Genomic DNA, 24,410 nt, shown 5'->3' with positions numbered 1-24,410 from the left:
TACATAGACAATAATACATGCATGCATCTTCTGTAAAGCTGCTTATACACACACCCTAATTATTTATAAATAGATGCATTCTTGCCAGTGTACATTTTCCATATTACTTTTTTGTTTTGTTTTTGTTTTACATAAATTTGTTTCCATGCTTTGAAGTGAGTGACATACTTTCAAATAAACTTTTTCACGTGTCGAGAGAAAAGTCACGATAGACCTGGTGAATCCGTGGGAGAACCAAACCTCAAGTGTTGCCTCTCCCTCATTCTATTACTCTCTCAGTGTCTCTTTCTCTCTAACTTTTTCCAAAGTACGTCAGTCAGACCGCACATCAACAGTTTCACTATCTTCAGAAGTCATGTGACATCGAGAGGCAGAGAAAAAGAGGATCTACCTACATCGAGCAACTCCTCCCCAACCACTGCAACCCACACAACCACCCACAGCACTATATATACAAGAACAGAGAGCCGAGCCGGCAGACGTTAGCTGAGAAAGAGGTTTCAACGCATGGAGGTTTGCCTTTTCTTTTTTTGCAAAGTAACAACAAGAAGATTTGAAGCTATGACACCGTTTGTGGTTGTTCTGGGGTTAGCGCTGGTTTTTGGAGGTGAGCGGTCATGATAGAGGACTTGAATCCTTAAAATGTTGTTTAATCACCTTGTTTAATATATTATTTCGTCTTGTTGATTTATATGTGCAATCTTTCTGTGTTCTGCAGGTGGTCAGTGTCAGGAACATGAAGTGTTGGTGGCTCATGGTTCTCTAGCAGTTCTGCCATGTATGGACGAGTCCTCTGCGCTCTCATATCCTACTGCAGTCTACTGGAGCCGGATGAACGGAGAGTAAGAACATTTCATCCAACCATCCAGCCATCCATCCAATCACATACAATCATACAATCATCCATCCAATCAATCATACAATCATCCATCCATCCATCCATCCATCCATCCATCCAATCATACAATCATCCATCCATCCATCCATCCAATCATCCAATCATCCATCCAATAATACAATCATTCAACCAACCATACAATCATGCAATCATCCAACCATCCATCCATCCATCCAATCATCCATCCAACCATACAATCATTCAATCATCCAACCATCCATCCATCCATACAATGATACAATCATCCATCCAATCATATACAATCATACAATCATCCATCCATTCAATCAATCATATGCAATCAGTCAATTATCCATCCAATCGTATAATCAATTATCCATCCATCCAATCATACAATCATCCATCCATCCATTCAATCAATCATACAATCATCCATCCATCCATCCACCCATCCATACATCAATCCTACAATCATCCATCCATTCATTGAATCATACAATCCTCCATCCATCCATCCATCCATCCAAACATATACAATCCATTCATCCATCCATAAACACATCCACCCAAAACCTGACAATCATATGAGCACAAGAGGATGACCATTTTAAAGTCTCACTCTCTTTTCTCAATTTCCTAGTGTAATGAAGACAGTTTGGCGGCGAGAGAAGAGCGGGTTAGAGTTTCGTTCGGTAAGAGACCAACCACGTGCAAACTGCCCTGTTCCCAACTTTGGAAAGGGCGATTACAGCCTTCACATCACTGGAACGACGATTAAAGATGGAGGAAAGTACGTCTGTGAGGTTGAGGGAAAGACTAAGATGGTGAAGGTCTTCGTGCTCAGGGTTGTAAGAGGTAACAGAAACAAACAACCAACCAAGAATTTGCCGTCCTTCTTTGATAAGCCATTGGAAATAGCCTAATCAGTAAGACTTTCTCTTTCTTCACAGTGTCGTTTTCTCCAGCAATTGTGGTTGAGGGCTCAAGAACGGAGGCAACGTGCGATGTTAATCCTACGACACCATTTGTAAAGGTTACCTGTGAAAGAAACGGCCATTTAAGTAAAACCGGCCTCTCTAACGTGTCTCAAAGAGATGCAGGAATCTGGACCTGTCAGGTTTCACGCAGCGGTCTGGTAGTAGAGACAACCACAGACCTACAGGTTAAAGGTGAGTGTTTGTTTTACTGTAAACACCGGCTTCTTTTATTAATAACTTGTGCATGAGTGGCTCATTCACCTTTTCTGTTCCCTCTCCAGGAATCTCCACCCCTCAGGATGACTTTTCAGTGTTGTACGCCGCTGTTGGTTCCTCCGTCTCCTTGCCCTGCCTGTTTACTGATGGTCTGATCCCAAACACTGTGACCTGGAACAGAACCGGGTCTCCTCGTCCTCTCCCTGCGTCTTTCGACTGGTCTCTTGGGTCCGCAGCGTCTGCCACTATACAGAGAGTGGAGGATGGAGATGAAGGGATGTATACCTGCTCAGGAAGGATGCAGGGATTGACAAGAGAGGGAATTAAAGTACAGAGAAGGATGGAGCTGGTTGTTGCTCGAGGTGAGTGGAATCATACACAGTCCGAATATATGAGCGAAGTAGTTTGTCAGCTAAACCTTTTAAACTTTTATCAACGTGGCTTTACAAAAAGAGACAAACGGCATAATGTGTTACAGTAAATATATTCAAATGACATTTTTAATATAATATATTTTTAATAAAAAGAAAGTAATACAATATTTTATTATTTTATATTATAGTATTTTTAACTTTGTTAAATGTTATTACCTTCGGCTTTACTAAAATAAATCTATATTCTATAATCATATATATATGAACAGCAGTTCCTTTTTTATCAATTCACACAGTCTAAAAAAATATTATACTCCTGAATGAGTTAGTTTTTAAAAAGCCTTTGTTTATCAAAGTGGGCTTAATTTCCTCATAACTTCTGATCTGTGGATTTCTGAATTTGCCGAATGCTGATTATTTATGTATTTTTTTTCTGTGTAGTTTTGAGCTCCTCATCATCCAGTGGTAACGGACCCGTGACCCTGACCTGTCACCTCAGCAACTCCGACCAGATCACTTCCTATGAATGGCTCCGTGTAACTTATGGACCAAACGACACTCAAACAGTGACCTCTGTTCAGAAGACAAATAGCTTCAGGATTAAACAAGTGACTGAGGAACATGCTGGTGAATGGATGTGTCGGTACTACGGAAAACAAGGATTTCTGGGGAACGTGACTTATCAGTTTCACATCATGGGTAGGTAGAGCAGTTATATAGCAGTAAAGGACATAAAAAATTAACAAAATTTTATAGAATCATGATTGGACTCAGAATTAAAAAGTCGTTAATTCTCTGTTTTGTTCATTTCTACAGGTGCTCTAAAGAATGAACAGTCAAGTCCTGGCAATAAAACCGCTATGGTGATGGGATTAGGATTTTTGTTCTTGGTGATATTCCTGGTTTTGTTCCAGATGTACAGAAACTATCGCAGGGTGCGTTTCAGTCTTGATTTAATAATGCAATTTATGCAGTATACTGAGAATGATATACTTTCAGTTTCAGTTTAAAAGAGATTGCAATTATTTATATGTCATATTCCTCCCATTTATTCCTACAGAAGAAGGCGATCTTGCTTTACCCAGCGATGGAAACCATCGTCCACCAGGCCACCACTGAACGAGAGCAGAGACAACGGAGCAAGGCTAAGATGACTGAACCTTGTGTTGGAGATCCCAGATCAGTGTGTGTGTAAATGTGTGTTTTTGTGTGGAAATTTTGTGTGTTACTTTATGTTAATGTGTGCATTTAAAATGCAGACAATTGTAGCAGTCCATTTAAACTGTAAATATATTACCGACATAAAAATCTATAGCATTTTGAATAAACTAATTTTTGGTGCAAATATATTTTCAAAAATAAATGTAAACTCTATGTAAATAAAGAAATTTAAATACTTAATTTTGCATGTTTTAATTTAATTCTCTTTTTTGTGCAGTTTTACAAATAGGTTTCTTAAATGCAGTTTCTTAAAATTGAACTATACAAGAGAAAAAAGAATTCTGTACACAATTACATAATTATAACTATACAGTAGACACACAATGTTAATCATTTTTCATAAAAAATGCAAAGACTGTGTGTGTATATAAGCTATCTATCAATCAAATATATTTGACAGTCATGCTACATAATCATTCAACAACACCGCAGAACTATTATATATTACATTTTTGCAAACACTTTTCACACAATTTACACTAAGTCTACATACTAGACAATAGTACACTAAAAGCTACACCTCACTGCATTCAGTGTCTTCTTTCCGCTCTGTTTTTTTCGTCTCTGACCTGCGAGTCTCATTTATGGTCAGATTTGGGTCAAACCAGTCCTCATCATCAAAGTCCTCAAAACCGAAAACCTCCTCATCGTCAAAACACCAGCCTGGCCAGTCAACACTGACGCCCTCCATGACATTTCTGTCACAAATGAGAGAATAGAGGTTAATGGGTTAATGTCTTCGAAAGACTAGCCTAATGGTTATTGTTATTTCCCTGGTAAAATGTCTAAAATAGGCTAAAAATAGGGTTGATATATTATGATGTATAAATTAATGAAAAAATACATTTGATTAATATTATCTCTTTTCGTGACATTGACGGAATTTTCCGGCTTTCCATGGTTTCACTGTTATACTGTAGGGGGCGCTATTACACGTCTTCTAAAAGAGGACAGGATCTCCTGATCAAAACACAGACAACAAAGGATCAGAAACAAGCGATTAAAGCATTGCTCATGCACGTTATAAACGTGATTTTATCAGCCTTTTCTTCAAATATATATATATATATATATATATATATATTTTTTTTTTTTTGATGAGACTTATCCACATTCAAGTGTTGATAAAAAAAATGCATGACGCTAGAAATAAAACGTTTGTTTAAAAGCAGAAGCTCTGTTCTTTCTTTTGATAGGCTCTATTGCATGTTCAGATATTCAACATTCTCACTCCCAAGGCGTCACCTAACTGACGCCTTGGGAAGCATTTGACCATGCTTCAATAGGCGCCCTTTAGCGTTAGTTAGATGACGCCCTAGGATCGCGTGTACCCTACCCCCACCCCTTACCTAAACCTACAACGCATTCTCACCCCAAGGCGTCACCTTTGACCATGCTTCAATATTTGACGTTTTAGGCGCCCTTTAGCGTCACTTACATGATGCGATCCTACGGCGTCATCTAACTGACGCTAAAGGAAAGCGTCTGTTAGAGGACGCGGTTAGGTTTAGGTGTGGGGTGGGGGTAGGTTACACGCGATCCTAGGGTGTCATTTTACTGACGCTAAAGGGCGCCTAAAGCGTCAGATATTGAAGCATGTCCAAATGCTTCCCAAGGCGTCAGTTAAGTGATGCCTTGGGGGTGAGAATGGGCTGAAACCTAACCGCGTCCTCTAACTGAAGCTTTCCTTTAGCGTCAGTTAGATGACGCCGTAGGATCGCGTCATGTAAGTGACGCTAAAGGGCGCCTAAAACGTCAAATATTGAAGCATGGTCAAAGGTGACGCCTTGGGGTGAGAATGTGTTGTCCGGGGGCCATGAGATTTTTTTTTTGTGTGTGAAAATTATCAAAAACATATATATATAATTTGTGAGAATATATATAAAATGATCCAAAATACATATTTAAGAAAATACATAACCAGCCAGTGTTAAAAACTGCTTGCCTTAGCTCGATTCTTAGCTCGGTTGTTAAAATTAACAATTTGAGAACAAAGTATAATTTGCACGGTTTTGCGTGACATGATAAGCAATTTTTAGATTTAATCAGCGCGATTTACCGGAATGTCAGAACCAGAACAAAAGTGGATGTTCAGATCCACACTGACAGCTGCACAGTCTCCTCAAACATTGTGTTCATCTGTGCCGTGTCGAGGGTGTTGAAGTACAACTCACGTAAAGTTGACAATTCCAAGAATGATTGCAACTGCAGATTTCGAACAGAGATGGCAACAAAGAGGAAAAACTACGGACTGCAGCTTTAATGACTATCCAGATCGGAATCAGAATGATGATCAAAACCTAGAGCCATCAACACCCTCAATGCTTGCACAGTCCTTTAGCTCGTTCTGATGGTCGAGTAATTTTACATATGCATTTGATTACAAATTGGAACGCTCGTGTTTGCTTGCATTTTGATCAGGAGATTCTGTACTCTTTCAGGAGATGCACAATAGCGCCCCCCTACAGTACAATTGTGGAAAAAGCCGGAAAATTCTGTCAATGGCGGGGAAGCGTTCTCACAAATTACGGACATTTCCGTCAATGATGGGGAAAGAGTTGAAAGAAATTCATATTGTGACACAATATAATGCTTATCTGATCATAAAGAAGTGTTTATTCAAATTTAGAAATGTCATTAAAATGTTTAACGATATTTTTACTGAACCCCTTTTAGCCTACCTTCAAAGACCCTGAGAAAAGACCCTGGAAAGCACATATAGGCTACATTAAAATAGTTAGAAATGTCATTAAGCTTAATTCATGTGTGTCTAATGTATTTGAATGTACTGTACATTAACTTCTGCTCTATTCTGAGCATTACATAAAGTTTTAAATGACCTATTAAAGAAATGCATTATTAAGTGTATTGCATATGTATGCTATGTAATTCTGTTTTCAGGGAAAGCCTGACTCCTAATGGTCCTTATGAGAGATGTACACTTCAGTAAAATTTTAGAACAATGATGTGGTAGAATTACCTCACAATTTCCAGCGAAGGTTTGAATATAATAATTAGAGAGAATTTTATGTAACAGTACAGAGATGAATTGTGTGTGGGCAGAGAAAAGAAATAACGCACATGAAACTGTCAAGTTCCGCAGCGCAGTGAAGTCTCTCTACAGTCATATCTAACAAATGGAACAAATACACTTAAAATGAAAATGATTGATTTTCCACTGGGCAGTAAGGGTTATTTTTGGGTTTAATATCTATTGCACATGCACAAACACATTTAAAATGGTGTTTTAAACTTTAAACAAAGTGATGTGACAGATGCTGTTAGACTTTATGGGAGTCCTAATATGTATATTTATGCATATATTTATCAAATAGTTGGTAATTTAATTACATTTTTCTCATTATGTTCAACCCTCTCTTTTGCAGCTGTGCTTACTTTCTATGTAGTGTTAAAAAATATTAAAATTCTATAAATTAATTGAAGAGTTCAGATGCAAAAGCCTCTAAATGCCATTTGAAATTTTCTTCTTTAATGATGATTTTTATCAAACTTGTATATTTAAGTTCAGTAATTTCACTTAAATAACAATTAATAGGTAATTATCATTGCCATTTAAGTGAAATCACTGAACTTAAATATACAAGCTTGATAAAAATCATCATTAAAGAAGAAAATTTAAAATGGCATTTAGAGGCTTTTGCATCTGAACTCTTCAATTATACCAATGAAATATTATACAATGTTAAATATATGATGAAATATTCTAATACCCTCATCATGTCAGTTTGAATGAAAGTAGCCAGTGCAACTTATGCCCCTTCAAAAAACGTTTGCATGACAAGTCACACTCTTAGAAGAAAAGGTTCTACACTCTAAAAAATGCTGGGTTGTTTTAACCCAATTTTGGGTCAAATATGGACAAACCCGAAATGTTGGGTTAAAAATGTAATGTAAAAATTTAACCCAACAGCTGGGTTAGTCCATATTTGACCCAAAGTTGGGTTAAAACAACCCAGCATTTTTTAGAGTGTATATAGAACCATCAGGTGCTACATATTTTGGAACCCCTAAAAGGTTCTATAAAGAACCCCACTGAACCCTTTTTTTCTAAGAGTGCACCATCTGATGTTTACATAGTTTCCAAATGTGATTCTTGATGATTTGACTAAAAACAGTTCATTACTGTAAAACTTAGATTGTGTGTTCAAGATCACACTCCCCGTAGTAATGCATGAAGACTCACCCGTCTTTCTCGTCCTCACTTCCATCCACGTTTCCCTCAATCCATCCGTGTGTGGATATCACACTGGCCGATGGTGATGGTGATGGAGAGGCGGAGATAGTAGGAGAATTTTTTAGAAAATCTTTTGTCTTTCCCACTCTTTTCCCCAGTGCTGTACCCTTTTCCCGTTCCTTAGCCCTCTGCAGCAGGTGCTGGAGCGGAGAATGGTGAAGCTTGTCGGCCTCTGGTGGCGGTGAGGGACTGCGTCTGCGAGAGGAGCTGATCTCCGGGATGGAGGCGCTCCTCTGTGTCTTTAGTCTGGGTTTTGTTTGCCGGTTCCCATCAGGCTTCTGCTCGGGTTCAGAGAGCGTCTCAGGTGAGCATCTCCCGTTCCATAACGCTTCATGGTTGTTTTTTAGAAATCCCAGCTTTAGCACTCTGTGCGAATCCTGGGGTTTAACGCAAGGGTTGGATGCTCTTCTCTGGTTCCCATTGAAGTTTGTATTGGGAGGAACCTCCAATCCATTCGCAGCTTTCTTGGAAGTATCAGGGTGGATAAATGGTTGCAGATTTTTCGGATGCTTCTTCCGTAAGCGAGGAGACATCACGTTCCTGATGAACCTCCCTGATTCTGTGAGGGAACCATTGTCATCTTCTGGTTGGCTGCACAAAGAATTCTTCCTGATTCCTTGAGTGTCATCATATGGATCCAGATGTGGTTTCTCTGTCTCTACACTTGCCCTACATGTCGGTGTAGTTACTGGAGGCTTGATGGATGAAGAAGTGCTTGGCATGGATTGGCTAAAAGTGGCATTTTTCTCCACATCTGGCAACAACGAGTGTCCATTTCTCACAAGTAAGTCCTGTTGTGTGATTTCATTAGAGTTTGAAGAACTATGTTTCCATGTAACTCGCCTTTCATTTATTTTAAATGGGACCTCTTCCTCTTCCCACTGCCTGTTTCTCCCGTCATTCGCTTTAAATCCAGCGGAATCAGTCTTTCCCATAACTTCTTCATGAGGCGATTTGCCCGGATCATTTCGATGACCGACACGTGGAGAGTTTTTATCCTCTGCCGGCTGTATAACTTTACTTTGCTCCACGTCTGTCTCCACATCTGTCTCAGAAGGACATGTATGAAAACTTACACGGTTTACAAACTCAGCTGGGTCAATATCACTATCAGATCTGTCACTATCGGACTGGCCGCCAGCAACCTCTATGACTTTTTCAGCCAGTTCATTCTGAATGGGAGGTCTCTCTGATCCAACTAACTCTCCCTGTCTTGTGGTCTTCAGGGTTTTGTTGGTCTCATTTCTCCTCAACGACTCTAATGCTGCCTAGAATATCAACAAGAATCAGTTATAATTACAAACTATTCAACTACGTTTGACTTTCTGATTCAGTATTCTTCTCACAATCTTAAATACTATACACAGGTGTATTATGGCATTTAATAGACACTTTACATGAAACACTTTAGTGTCCACTCCTGTTAAAAACACAACTGACACAAAGACCTTTTTCCCCTCATTTTAAAATTGACTCTAACTTTCAAGCACAACGCAAATGCAGCATAATACAAGCTTTACCTGTTTACCGCATTATACACACACAAACACACACACACCTCTTTCCGCATGATTTCACCTTGGGGAAATCATGCGGAAATCATCATTACCGCATGATTTCCCCCTAGTACATTTTTTTAATGTCATTTGAATGTTGTTGTTTTTTTTAATCAGTATCGATCAAAATTTTACGAATTTGTTCAAAAGAAAAAACTTCATATTTTAACATTTTCCAGCATCAATTTGTGTGTCCTATTTGTGGAAAGAACCAAAACGTTCAATGCATTTATTTAGAAATAACAAATGTCAGTTTTTCAGGGTTGGGCTTGTACATCCTGTCACACTGGTGTTTGAAATTGAGTGTGTTTGCTACGAGTACCTGCGTCTCGCGCAGGGCAGACACCCATGACGAGCAGTTGTCTGGACTGGGTGCGGACAGCAAGTTCACACTGACAGAACAACCAAGATCACTAACCTCCACCAGCACAAATGAATCTACCAAACAGAGGAATAAAAATAGTGTGAGAATCAATAATAAATATTCACAGAAACATATTACAACTTGAAGTTCCCATCAATTTTCCTTGAAGTTACATGTATATTCCATGTTCAGGTCAATTGCATATTTGAATTTATAAACACAATGAATCTTTTGTGACAAGACTTTGACACACCTTAGGTTGAGTCTTTCTCTGATTCAAAAAGCCCAATTATAAACCAGCTTATCAAGTAATATGCCAATCTGAGGCCTGACATGCTTAACAGTCAGAGTTCTATGTGGAAAATGAATGTGCATGTTGATGCTGGCTGGTTATATGTAATGTATTCTGTGTCTTTGTGCATTTTCTACAGATTTTAGGTTGTAATATTCATATTATTTTACATTTGTGTACATACATACATTTGTATCTCTTTTTTACATTTGCCTCTTATATTTATGCATGGTATCTAACTAAACATTTATTTTGCAAACTGTGAAATATGAGTGATACCTTACATAATATATTTGTATTGTATTAGTACACAATGCTATAATATTATTAAATTCTAGAACAAAAAAAATTGCACAAATTTGCTTATTTGCTTGGGGACCTAAAAAAACAAATTCACCTGTATTTTGTACACTTTGTATTTTGCTGTGTTTTAAAGTCACCATGAAATCCAAATCAATTGTTATTTTTTATGGAATATTGCAGTATGTAAATGATTTATCTGTGCACATTATTCTTTTTAATTCATATGCGCTTTAATCAAAATAACTTCCTGTAATAATCAATTCCTGATGGGAAAAATCAAGTCCCGCCCTACATTTGTTCTTGTCTGAGAAGCAGTTTCACTCGAACATATGTCACAATAGGGAAGGCCGAAAGACTATTGCAAAAAATGTTAGTTAAAGGAAATGTATGTAAACTATGTCCTGGCAGACATTTACCAGTTAACTTTATATGATTCAATTTTTTATTTTATTTTATTTTTTTGCATTAAAACAACAAAATAGTGACCAGGGCTTGAAAATATAGCCTATGTGCATTACAAATGTCATTGGCTATACTTGCCCTTTCATGCTGATGTGAGCTAAAGTTTCAGGTGAGGATTATGTGATTATTATATACAGTAGTAAGTTGTGGACACACTCACAGCCATCTTTGAGCTGAATGCAGTGTATTCTCTCCAGAGGCAGAGGGGGGCGCACTACCTTCAGTTTGTCTGATTTCTTCTGTGTTTTGGTCATCAACAACACATCAGTGAAGAGCAGGACCACAAGCTCCTAACATAACCAGACAAGAATGTTGAAATTCTGAGGCAAATACAGTTAATGCTACATCATAATCATATTGTCTTGTCACTTGCCTTGCTATCCTTTCTTACTCTGACCTTCAAAGTATCTTCCAATAATAGCCTCCGTATGACATTTGGTCCAACCCCCCTCATCGGGCTCGTCAAATCAAAGCAGCACAAGTCACGAACATGCTGTGGGTGAGATCTCTCTGTTAGGCTTTTTTTTAAAAAAAGCAAACATTGTTCTAACATTGTATCTATTGTTTACCTTGTCTATTTCTTCACTCAGACCCTCTATCTTGTATCCCTCTATCCTTTGAGCAACAACAGAAAGGTCTTCTTTCAGATGCATATAGTCATTGATAGATTCCAGAAAATGATTGACACTGTTCAACTAAAGGAGAAAGAGTGAGAAAAACAGATTGCAGATCTTTATCTTTAACTTCAATGAAATTAAGACTGTGCAAGCATATTTATATTCGAGAGAGAGAGAGAGAGAGAGAGAGAGAGGTATAGAGAGACAGAGATTACAAGGATGATAAAAAGGCGATACAGCTCAAGAGTTTGAATTTTTTCACATTTGTTTTTAGTGATGGAATATTTCACACATAACATATATAAGATTATTAATACAACTGAAAGCGCTTCTATTTTTATTCTATTCCGTTCTTCAATTGTATTTTATTTGCCCCCTTTATTGGTTTAATGGCAGCAGCACTTGAACTGCATGAACAATTGTTTGCAATACATAACTATTGCAAACAATTATTAAAGTTCTTTATATATTCTTACATATTTCTTGTTCTAATCACTTTCCAAAATCCTGGAATTTCATAAAATAAATGTGGTCTCTTTTGAACTCAGTACGCATGCGGTTTTATATTGTTGCTCTCTGACAGAAACCTCATAAATCCTACTTTTCAGGAAAAGAAAAAAAAATTCCTCTAACTTCTAAACTTCCTGTTTCTAGACGTGCTGAAAAGTTCTGAAGGCGAGCTACTAATACTAATAAATTTGATTTGAACTTTATTTTCAGATTATTATGTCTACATAAATGGCAATTATTATTTTTTACCATAAAAAACATTATGCATTTTGTATTTGTTTTACACAGTACAAATTAAATGTACAGTATAATGATGTGTCACAGTCTCACCATTCTCTCAAGTGCGATCTGGGTAGGGTGGTGTTGTGTGTTCTTCTGAATAGCTTTTAGCAAAAGATGATATTTGGTTATTCTCTGGTATGCTTTGGCCTGCATTTCGCCGAGTCTCATTCTTCCACACTGTGGATGATTCTCCACCCACTGCAGAACAGATTACATTAAGATAATCAGGACCATCATGCATAATATGAATTGTACATCTGAAGTCTTTTATACAAATTTGTTTCCAAATGATCATATCACAAATTAGCATTTTAACTTTGATAGTGTGGTGTAGTTCTGTTCTTTGACATTCTATATTTTAGTTTAAGTACAACTAGTGAATTTAAGATAAGGTTAATTAAACAATTTTTGGATGCAATGTGCAGTATTTTTTTACTATGTATACCCTTCAGTGAATAGCTCACCCCTAATCAACCACTACAGTCAAACCACCACAAAGGAAGGCGATCTTACAGTCATTTCTAGCCTGCTCACTCTGCATACTGTCCACTGGTGCAAAAACACTGACAGGGGAACTTGGTGTGGTGAACAGTTCATTCGAAATGTGGAAAACAAATTCACACCTCCCCACCCAATTCTTATGTCTATATTTGATATTTTTTTCCAGCCTTAAAAAAGATTAAAAATAGTTTTTTTTAGCATAAGCATAAGCATTGTACACTGACGTATGTATCATTCGTATTTTGCACCCACGCAAAGCGTTGTTGTGTCCATGACGATGGGAAAAATAAGGATAAAGCTTACACATTTACCCAAATTATTATATGCATGTTTAACCGAAGCTAATTTGGGTGGGTTTGTCCCTTTCTTTTACGGCCCTGACGAGAACGTCGATCTCCTCGCCTGAACCGATTGTGAAGAGCGCCTGGGAAATGCGCCGTTATACTAGAATTCCGCCATGGAACAAGCGCACCTCGTTCATCATGCTCCTTAAGGGGATGTGATATGACGCTCTTATTGGGTTGTTTCCGTTACGCCCAAACCACACCTATGAATAATGAAGCTTTTAAACTTGCGTCGGGCGCAAGAGTCATTTATCCCGCCGGTAAAATGAGACTTCAAGAGATTTCCACGACGCATGCGCGAGAATTGCAGTCTCTTGAAGTCTCGTTTCAGGCCTACAAGGAAGAAAAGGAATAGTCGAATAAAGTCGTTATTTTTATTTGTTTTTTCGCACAAAAAGTATTCTCGTCGCTTGATAAACTTATAGTTGAGCCACTGTAGTCACATGGAATATTTAAACATTTTCTTCATTGACTTTCTGGGCCGTCAAGTTTCGATCCCTTAGGCAGCCTATGTGGCAGTGATGCACCTCTCAAATTTAATAAAAAATATCTTCATCTTCAAGGTCTTACGGGGTTGGTACAGCATGGGGGTGAGTAATTAATGACTTAATTTTCATTTTTGGGTGAACTAACCCTTTAAAGATGGCTGAATTCAATCGGTTTCCGGGTCACGGGCTGGAAGACGGAGGAACGAGGAAACGAGGAAGCATCAATTTAAATACTGAGAAGCACCTCTATTGTGTTTTTGAATGAATCAGTTGAACAGATCTTTTAATGACTCATTCAGGAAGAACTTGTTGCCACCTATAGGCGGGTCTTTTATGACGTCATTGTTTACGTTTGTCGCGTTGCATCATGGGAATCGTGTGGCAAGAAACACCGCTAGATACCTGTAATTTGATTGTTTTGCACGTTTGGAGAAGGATTTAGAGAAGAAGATGGTTCACTCTTGCTGTGTGGTCGATTGTACAGCTTGTTGGGGGCCTGATAAAAAGTTTTTAATTTCATTTTAAGTAAATAAATAAGAACACTGATCAATGAAGTCTTACCTGGCTTTGCAGACGCAGTGAGCAGTGATTATTTCGCCGTTCTGTGATCACCCATGGGAGATGCAAATCACGCTGTGACTCTGCTTGGCCAGGTCTAACCTCTGCTTTAAAAGACTGATCTCATGGAATGGCGCATGTATAACACGTCAATTCGTATTTCCAACACGCATAATCGCTTTTCAGCGTGTTTATGAACGTATTTATGATCCTTGGAAAAAAAAAACGCTCCCCAGATCTAGATCTACATTTTGCTTCGTTTCGCTCGGACATTTAACGGCATAGACATACATGCATGCACGCATAGCTCAAAATGCATATAGATAACACGCCACTTGATTGAAAGTGGCGTGTATGTTTACACAAAAGTAATGATGTCATGTTGCTTTTAGCACTATCACCATGACTATCACTGCTTTCTGTTTGGCAGAAAAGATCGGCCCAACTTTTCGAGAAACAAAATGACCATAGGCCTCCAGACTTTTGAAAGCCTTTAATCTTTCATGAGTGAAGGGTCCAGGGGTTTCTATTAAATAAAAATAAATGTCTCCCCAGCAGATTAGTGGCCAAGACACGGGTGAGTCGGACCAACGTTTTTTGACATCCCAAATCACATATGGGCTTTGAATAACTTTAATTTTGTCACCAATACAAATTTTGAGCTTCTCTCCAAACCTTCTCCGGTCTTCAGATATTAAAGTGCTTATATATTGTGGATTTTGCCTGCTAACTCTCTTGAAAGTGCTTGTCACGTCTTTACAGCCGGCCATTCTATTTGTTTTGTTGCCACACAACCACTCGCTCATGCGTACAAAGATGTCAACAAAGATCCTCCTATTGGCTGGACCTACTGATTTATTCAGGAATTTACCAAGTGGCTGTTAAATGAGGGAGTTGTTGAATCATTCGCTGAACCAGTTTATTTAAAAGAGTTGATTTTTTTATTTACTATTGCTTTATTTTCATTATAATTTTTTCAATAGAATAATTCTTTGCTTTTAACATATGAATATGATTTACTGTACCATAAGATAGGTGTGAAAGTGTGGGTTTGTGTCAAACTGTCTGCGTGCAAACTCCACATTTCTCTCTCCTTCCCAACAGTATTCAAAGTATGCAGGAAAGCGCTCAGGAAACTGGACGAGATAAAAAAAAAATGAGGGAGAAAAAAAAACGAATTAGGGAATAGCCAAGGTAGATCTGTTTTTAGCTTTATTACTTATTATTTAACGAACAACAGTTTTATCATACCTGCAAACATCCATCCTCAAGTTTCAGAGGGTCAAAGGGTCGTCCAGTGAGACGGACTTCTTGTAACATTGGATACATCACTTCATGCCAAAAGAGTCGATGTGCATCAAGGATAGAAGGAAGATTGGAAAAGAGCATTGTGGGTCTGACCTAAGAAAGAAAGAAAGAACGAAACAAAGAAAAAAAGAAAGAAATGGAAAAAAGATAAATTGATACAGATTATAGCCACAGACATGCGTGCTATCGCCCACACGCTCTACAACTGAGCAAAATAATTTCCATCTTGTCCGCTCAAAATGTTTCCATTTGTGACATCAATGGTAATGCTCCAGATTATATTGAATGAACAGAATGAGTGATCTCAGACAAATTACAGTGAACAGCACATTATTCGACTGCACTTCTGCCGTCATGCTTATGTAGTCAGTCTGCCTAAGATCTGATGAGTATGAAACTATAGAAGGTCAATTCAGAAGAAGTTCATGTAAATACTATGTGAAAGATGAGACGAGATGTACATACTTCCTGAAGGAATCCGTGTCCATGACAGTGTGACAGTGCTGCCAGCACAAGCTGTGCGAAAATAAGTATATGCATTAGTCAAAACTTTAGCATCTGTTGTACATGCATCATTTATATATAAAAGGACTTAGCATGTGTTACAGTATCTGCACAGCATACATGCATATTTTTTCTGATTCATATTGTTATTGTGAATTGATTGTCTATATCTGATCAAATAAATCCACAATGAAACGAATAACTGTAATATTATAACATACTTCTTTGACAATAGTGAGTTTGTTGATGAAGTTAAGCTCAGTATTAAGAAATTCCCACAGCGCCTCCTGTTGGTGTCGTTGGGTTTTTGACATGAACTACAAAGACAGAGAGAAAGAGAATGTCATTAGTCCTAATAAACATATACTTCTGCTGTCTTCTCTGTCCTGCCCACTCAAGTTTTTATCCACTGCGTTTTATTAACTGCGTTTTTATTAACTTCAAAATGTAATAGCCTATGGTGAAGTCGTGAAACAGTAAAAATATATTGTTTATTAGCGCTTCTGTTTGTCTGTGTTTAAATAAACTCAGTGGTGCACACTATCAGCACTATCTGTGCAAAATACCTTTTATGTATTTGTTCTGTAAAAGATAAAAGTGATATGGGATACTGCAAAAAGAAAGAGAGGGAGAGGGGATAAGAATCATAGATATATACACTAGATGTCGCCTTGGCTACGGCAGTTCATTAGAACAAATGCGTTAATAGAGCCGCCATCTTGGAACAGGGGAGCCCCTCCACTTTAATGCATCAGCGTCAATGTATTGTAGACAAAGGTCTAACCGAAATAAAATCACCATAAATCATCATGAATGTGATTTTCTCGTTTTTTGTTTTGTTTGTTTGTTCCAACGGTCAGACATGTAGGCTATTTGTTTAAAAAAAAAAATTAAACTTTCTTCCTAGTTCAGATTTCATTTGTGTGAACATCATACACAGCACAAAAGTCCAAAACCATCAATTAATTCAAAGTAAAGGCAGAGATAGCAGCGTTACCTAGCTACTTCCTATGACAAGACTCCTGTTCCAAGATGGCGGCGGTTTTGATGCACACTTACAACCCCAAGGTGACGTCTAGTGTTTATATATCTATGGGATAAGAATCACTAGGAAGGCACTATTTAAATTATTTAAGACACCGGGTTGATGAGTAGAATATGAGAACATCATGTTACACTCCTGTACAGTAGGTGGCGGTGTGCATCTCATGGGAAAAATGAATAATAGTTACGAATTGCCATGAGAACATCTTGAAGAGAATGCAAAGCATTGAAACTTTTTTTTTTTTTTTTTACTTTAGGGGCTGAGTAGAAATATGTTGGGTTTGGGAAATTCCCAATTCCTTCTAGTTCCCTCTCTCTCCCATACATCCATACCTCATGAGAGTGCACTAGGTCTGTCCAGCTCTTTTCCAGTGCTCTTTCAGTACCTCCCTCTCCCCATGTCCACCTCAGATCAGCAGGTGTGTTGAAAGAGTCCAGAACTTGTTTCAGTGCATCCACCTGCCCCTGTACACCACACAAGAGAGAGAAAAAGAACAGAAATGTAATAGAAAAAATTAGTCGTTTAGTACAAATACAGCATGCAGACGTACCTGTACCCAATTTAGGCAAAAAATGAATTACCTCCAATGTGCTGTTTTTGTCAGACACTGCCTGGCTGAAAAGCGCCTGCTTTAATACACCTCTGGTCTTCACAACGGCAGACGTTCCCTTGCTCATGGTAGAAAAGTCCACAGCTGACCTCTGCTTCTTTTTCTGACAACGCAAAAATTGATATTTGATGAGCTGAATAACCCATGTTTTGTTGTGACATTCCTTTACTGAAACTGATTAACAAGTAGAAGAGTAGACGCATTCATCATAGATGATATTGTTTCATGTTCTAATTAGTTAAAACACATGAGACACAAGTATGGCTGTTTCTCCAAACTTCCGAATATGTGAGCACCTCTATGTGAAAAGCAATGGGCATCTGCGTTTCAGGGCACCTGGAGGGTTCCAGCAACTCCAGGGTCAAGGTCATTTGATTCCCATGGCCTTGGACCACAGATGCTGATAAAATGCTCAATGATAAATGGTCTCCATTTATCACCATTAGTTATTTAGTCATCATTGCAACAGCGCCAGACAAAAAAGAGGTCTGTATATTTCTCACTGATAATGAAATATAAAAACATAACTCAGTCAGGTAAGGCTTGAGCATATCATGGGTGTAGGCTACCTGACTGGCAGGTCTAATCCTGTTTTCACACAATTAAATGCTCATTTGACTTCTACTCAGCCAACAGAAAGAAGGCAGAGGCTCACAAAACCCGCACCACCACCTCCACAAATGCAGAGGAGATGGAGAGTAGACGGAGATGCAGAGGGGATGGAGAGGAGATGGAGAGTAGACGGAGATGCAGAGGGGATGGAGGTGGAGAGGAGATGGAGAGTAGATGGAGATGGAGAGGAGATGGAGATGAAGAGGAGATGGAGAGTAGATGGAGATGGAGAGGAGATGAGGTGGAGATGAGATAGAGATGGAGGTGGAGGTGGAGGTGGAGGTGGAGATGGAGATGGAGATGGAGGTGGAGATGGAGATGGAGATGGAGAGGAGGTGGAGATGCAGCGAAGATGGGAGATGGAGGCGAGATGGAGATCAAGATGGAAAGGAGATGGAGATGGAGATGGAGAGGAGGTGGAGATGCAGCGAAGATGGGAGATGGAGGCGAGATGGAGATCAAGATGGAAAGGAGATGGAGAGGAGATGGAGATGGAGGTGGAGATGGGATGAGATGGAGATGGAAAGGAGATGGAGAGGAGAAGGAGAGTAGATGGAGAAGCAGAGGAGATGGAGAGGAGGTGGAGATAAGATAGAGATCGAAATGGAGAGGAGATGGAGATGGAGAGTAGATGGAGGTGGAGATGAGATAGAGATGGAGATGGAGAGGACATGGAGATGCAGAGGAGATGGAGATCCAGAGGAGATGGAGGTGGAGATGAGATAGAGATGGAGAGGAGATGGAGAGGATATGGAGATGGAGAGGATATGGAGATGGAGAGGAGATGGAGATGGAGAGGAGATGGAGATGGAGAGGAGATGGAGATGGAGAGTAGATGGAGATGCAGAGGATATGGAGATGGAGAGGAGATGGAGATGCAGAGGATATGGAGATAGAGAGTAGATGGAGAGGATATGGAGATGGAGATGGAGATGGAGAGGATATGGAGGTAGAGAGTAGATGGAGATGCAGGGGAGATGGAGATGGAGAAGAGATGGAGATGGCCCTGAGCCTGAATGCTGGAAGGCCAATGGCTGAGGGAATTCCCAACAGTCCCCACAGGTTCTGATGCTCTCTGGTTCTGGTCTTTTGGAGCCTCCTGTCCCAGTAGAACCCCAGGCAGTTGTAAGTACCCAATACACCAAAAATTATAACAAGTAGTATTAAATAGTGTTATAAAGTTGACTCAATCAAATATTCATATTCACATGACGATGGGGATGAAGAAACAGTTTCTTCTTTTTTTAATTCCACTTTTTTTGCATTCGTTTGGTTGTGAAAAATATAGGCTACAGTATAAGCCTACTATTAAAATAAATAAATAAATAAATAAATAAATAAAATATTTTCCTTACAACTGGAACATTATTTACACATTTCTTGATACATTTTTTAAAAATTAAAAGTTTAGATGATGATAATGATTTAATTTGGCCCTCCATATTGGGAGGTTGCACCACATGATATTACATACAATCTGAACTAACTTTGTTATGTAAAAAAATAAAGATCAATATTTTAAGAGCCTTATTGACCAAGGTTGTTTTTTAGGTGTCCACTTCCTGAACTTAAGCCAGCTCCTTGTTTCCTGTCTGCCATTATTGGCCACATTGATTAATCCAGGTGTGCCTGACCTCAGTAGTCATGGCAACAATAATCAGACACACCTGAATTAATCAATTTGGCCAGTAATGGCAGACAGGAAACAATGAGCTGGCTTAAGTTCAGGAAGTAGTGCAGCTGTGCATAAAGCCCATACAGCTTTTTTTTTCATTAGGATATCAGGACAGTAGTAGCCTACCACAATAAAAAATGTTTTCAGTTTTTATTTGTCACGTTTTTGATCCAAAATGCAATGCAAGTTATTTTAGATGAAAGCATCTTCATCCTGCAAAAATAATTCAGTGCTGACAGAGTTATGAATTCAGTGGGCCTACCTGGTGGCCTATCGTGTAGTATTTGTGTTTCTCTTGCGCCCTCCGCCGGCTGACTGGTGGTACTGCAATAATTCCATCAGGAACGACAGCGTCTGCCGCTTTGTCTTCCTCCCTCTTGTCACCGACGGCAGTTTCCGCTGGGGCCATGTCATTGCTCAGTTCCGGTGCTTTTGATGGATTACTAACACAGGTAAGATTACAATAAGAGGATTATTAGTTTAACACTTGAACGAGAATAAGTTTAAAGATGATGAAAAAATAATAAACAGGGAAAGCCAATCAGATTTGGCACCAAGTCATTCTATGCTTCATTTATCATTGTGCATAATATAATGCATAACATTGCATAAAAAACTGTAAACCACAACTGAAAAGAACTGATACCACACTTCTGAAGCCCACTGCTTTTAAATGACCTTTAAATCACCATAACACACACACACACTTCTTTTTCTATCATGTTGGGTTTATCCTTTTTCCATTGACGTCGATTGTTTTTAAATTGAGCTAATGATATTGTTTTGATATATAGTTAAATGAAATTATTATTATTTTATGCATGACTTGTTTTTACAAGATATCCCAGATATTCCCTATAGGTTTACCTCACTTCTGACAAATTTGTCCCCAAATTCTAAGTAAATAATAGTGTTAAACACACACACACGTTGGGTGTTCATGTTTCATGGGGACATTCCATAGACAGTGATGTTTATACAAACTTTTAAACAAACTGCATATGCTATCCCCCTGAACTACCCATCAAAGAAAACTTCCTGAATTTTTACGTTTTCAAAGAACATCACTTTGTATTATTAAGTACGATTAGGCCTTTTCCTCATGAAGACCAAAACATGTCAAGCGACTCTGACATGGACAGACACGCTGACGTTTATAAACACGCACACCCTTACTATGTCTGATTCACACACTTCTCTGTAAAATGAGTCATATTTACCTAGGCATGAATCTCACAGGCAAGAAGTTCATTAGGTGTGTGATTCATAATACTCGCACACACATGTTCTGAGAAAGATCTAAAAAGTCAGCCCACGTTTGACATCACTTTTTTTGCTATACATCAATTCCGCTCACCTTGTCAACATTATCAGCAATCTATTGAAAATACCCGGAACGTACGTACGAACACACCACCATTCACATCCACATATGTTTACAAATTCACATCTGTCCTGCATAGCATGGCATATACTGTACATAAGCACACAGTAATAACACATACGTACGTTAGAAAATGATATACAAGCAATTTAAGTGCCATTACATCCGCCCTAGTAAATTTACAGTACAATCTCAACTTAGATGTGATTCTTATTTCAGACATTATCCTTAGCCATTCGCACACACACACATACACACACTCGTGTGTCTTTCTCAGTAGATACCTGGATTTATCGGTGTCCATTTTCCTCAGTCAGACAGACATCTTAAAGGTCTCTTTCTCTCCCACTTGTCTCCCTTCTAGTCCTCTGTGTATTTTTCTTTTTCGTTCTTTAACCCTTCCTTCAGTAACAGGTTGAGCAAGCGAGGCAGGATTCTTTAGTCTTAGATCTCAGGTCTGGCTGCACCCTGAGAGGATAAACCTGATCAAGACATTAGTGTTTTCTGATGTGATTGACAACCAGCCATCCGTAGATCACAGCATGTGAAGTTATAATTGTTTGAGATTATAGTTTTGTGGTTTAGTCTCACATAGACAAGCATGTGCACACACACACACACACACACACACACACACACACACACACACACGCACACACACAATAAGGAAGAAAGATGTTGTCCAAACAGGAAATGTCCAAACAGGAAATGAATATGCCTAGTTGGATTTGATTGTTTGCCCAATAAAAACCCATAATTATGATGTTACAGTGATATTTAGGTAGATTTGGCTCAGGTTTGTTCTTCAAGTTTACATTTATTAGATTTTTGGCCATTTTATCATATTTTAAGATATGTTCACTGTACAAATTGTGTAGTACCGTAAGTCAACCAGTGAAAACATGCAGCCCAGCTGATTCAAAATAAAGAACAGGCCTGAGAAATATCAGACAGGAACTAATTCAATTGGATAAGAATGCAGAAAAGCAACATTGCACATGATCATAACAGACATGCATTAAGACATAATTACACAAATACCTTCATCAAAGGAGGATACGGCTGGATGGTGCTTGTCTAGTGTTAAGGGTCTGCTTATATAACAGTAGATTTAGTGCTGGTGAACACTTTCATTAAAGCTTTTACTACCAGGTTTCTCAAGAGAGGCTCCTAACAAATTCTATCTAAAAACGGGAATCACTAAAGCAAATTACACATTCAAAATATAAACATTTTTTTGGAAATATTTGAATATCGTGCAAAAGCGATAATTTTGATGATTATGGCTTGCAGCTTATTAAAGCCCCAATTTCAAAATTACATAAAAATCAATAATAAAAAAAAAAGATTTTAAATACAGAAATGTCGGCTCTCTGAAAAGTACAATCATGCAAATATATATATATATATATATATATATATATATATATATATATATATACTAAATATATTAGTTTCACATTTTAATTTGAATTACTGAAATACATTAACTTTTGCACGATATTCAAATTTTTCAATCATAATAATCTTTCTTGCATTCTTACATAATGATCTTCTTCGACCTCTTACATGAAGTCACCATATATGGGTAAATCATACAGGAATTATTGAAAAAGTGAAAAAGTTGGAATGTTTTTTGGGAATGTTTATAGTCTTTGGGGACATCTATTTATTTATAATGAGATATGAATGCACAGAAATTGAAATGGTCCTCACGGCAGAAGACGAAATCCAGGGGGAGGAGTTGGATCCAGATCCTCCTGATCCTTAACCCCACCCCTAATCCTACCATATCCACCCCTGATCCCTAACCCCACCCCTAATCCTACCATCTCCACCCCTGATCCCTAACCCCACCCCTAATACTACCATCTCCACCCCTGATCCCTAACCCCACCCCTAATACTACCATATCCACCCCTGATCCCTAACCCCACCCCTAATCCTACCATATCCACCCCTGATCCCTAACCCCACCCCTAATCCTACCATATCCACCCCTGATCCCTAATACTACCATCTCCACCCCTGATCCCTAACCGCACCCCTGATCCCTAACCCCACCCCTAATCCTACCATCTCCACCCCTGATCCCTAACCCCACCCCTGATCCCTAACCCCACCCCTAATCCTACCATCTCCACCCCTGATCCCTAACCCCACCCCTGATCCCTAACCCCACCCCTAATCCTACCATATCCACCCCTGATCCCTAACCCCACCCCTGATCCCTAACCCCACCCCTAATCCTACCATATCCACCCCCTGATCCCTAACCCCTAATCCTACCTATCCCCTAATCCTACCTATCTTAGATCTGGATTCAACTCCGCCCTCTGGATCTTGTGTACTGCAATGAGGTGCAACTGTAGAAATTAGCTTGTATATTACATTACACATTTCTAAAGAAAGACAATGTGAATTAAAAGTATAAAAACCCAAGTCTGCTGTTGAAACAAGATGAAAAGGAGATGCTTTCAAGTGGTTTTCAAGTTCTATTAAAGTTTAATAGAAGAACAACTGTTTTGGGGACACGAGCCAAATATATAACCAGCAGTGTAATAACTAAAAAATACATTTCAGCTGCAGAGGATAGAACATTTAAAAAGTTTTTTCAGCTAGCAAATACGTACCTTGATTCTCTTGATAATACAAATCATCCGTGGTCAAATCAGCTTTAAATTTGCACATGCACCTTAATGCTATTTTTTTTTGCTGAAGCACCATATTAAAAGCCCATGTGATATACAAAAACATATGACAATACAAATGCAATTAAAGAGAGCTTTTGTTTAAAAATAAATCTATACAGTTGAAGGCATTTTTTGGTAAATCCCACAAAACATGCATCAGGCCACATTTCATAGGTCGGGTTTTGTGCTATTATAAGCACAACTGTGAGAAAATATCCATGATGTCATCTCTATTAAATGAGTAAAAAATGACAACCCGAACCCCAGCCACCCCTCCACCCTTGCCCAGATACATGATATAAACTTTGACAGCACTTGAAAAAGCTTTGATGAAATATATACAACATTCACATAACATTTTAGTGTGAAATCTTGAGACCTCTGAAAATATGCCGTGGTG

The 24,410-nt window shown here is 38.5% G+C and overlaps 3 protein-coding genes across 4 annotated transcripts; 2 read left to right on the top strand and 1 right to left on the bottom strand.

The window, feature by feature from the left end:
* Positions 1 to 455: 455 nt before the first annotated feature.
* Positions 456 to 3,773, top strand: lag3 (lymphocyte activating 3). The gene is made up of 8 exons (XM_039694565.2): positions 456 to 607; positions 719 to 842; positions 1,500 to 1,714; positions 1,810 to 2,028; positions 2,118 to 2,414; positions 2,868 to 3,125; positions 3,243 to 3,361; positions 3,487 to 3,773. Exons 1-8 carry the CDS (start codon positions 508 to 510, stop codon positions 3,619 to 3,621), a joined length of 1,467 nt encoding a protein of 488 aa, XP_039550499.2. The 5' UTR covers positions 456 to 507; the 3' UTR covers positions 3,622 to 3,773.
* A 52-nt stretch (positions 3,774 to 3,825) lies between these two features.
* Positions 3,826 to 21,861, bottom strand: plekhg6 (pleckstrin homology and RhoGEF domain containing G6). Of its 2 annotated transcripts, XM_039694564.2 has the most exons (16): positions 21,602 to 21,861; positions 20,196 to 20,376; positions 17,618 to 17,749; positions 17,369 to 17,500; positions 16,213 to 16,308; positions 15,953 to 16,003; positions 15,431 to 15,580; positions 15,205 to 15,315; positions 12,337 to 12,486; positions 11,449 to 11,574; positions 11,253 to 11,372; positions 11,040 to 11,169; positions 9,781 to 9,896; positions 7,852 to 9,170; positions 6,729 to 6,777; positions 4,258 to 4,345 (listed from the first exon to the last, which is right to left on the bottom strand). In XM_039694564.2, the coding sequence occupies exons 1-15, from the start codon at positions 21,619 to 21,621 to the stop codon at positions 6,738 to 6,740; spliced, it is 2,874 nt and encodes a 957-aa protein (XP_039550498.2). In that variant the 5' UTR covers positions 21,622 to 21,861; the 3' UTR covers positions 4,258 to 4,345; positions 6,729 to 6,737. The 2 variants fall into 2 exon arrangements, with proteins under 2 accessions (XP_039550496.2, XP_039550498.2); XM_039694562.2 differs by lacking the exon at positions 6,729 to 6,777 and having other exon boundaries at positions 3,826 to 4,345; positions 21,602 to 21,858.
* Positions 18,405 to 19,327, top strand: LOC148976977 (uncharacterized). The gene is given in 3 exon segments (XM_089118159.1): positions 18,405 to 18,522; positions 18,845 to 19,140; positions 19,181 to 19,327. Coding segments are annotated over 3 exon segments (561 nt in total).
* Positions 21,862 to 24,410: the final 2,549 nt, after the last annotated feature.

The sequence above is a fragment of the Pimephales promelas genome, chromosome 12 (genome assembly GCF_988280905.1).
Source record: "Pimephales promelas chromosome 12, fPimPro1.hap1.1, whole genome shotgun sequence".
NCBI classification, from domain to species: Eukaryota; Metazoa; Chordata; class Actinopteri; order Cypriniformes; family Leuciscidae; genus Pimephales; species Pimephales promelas.
The sequence above is the reverse complement of the archived record's forward strand: the minus strand, read 5'-3'. Positions and strand labels throughout refer to the sequence as shown.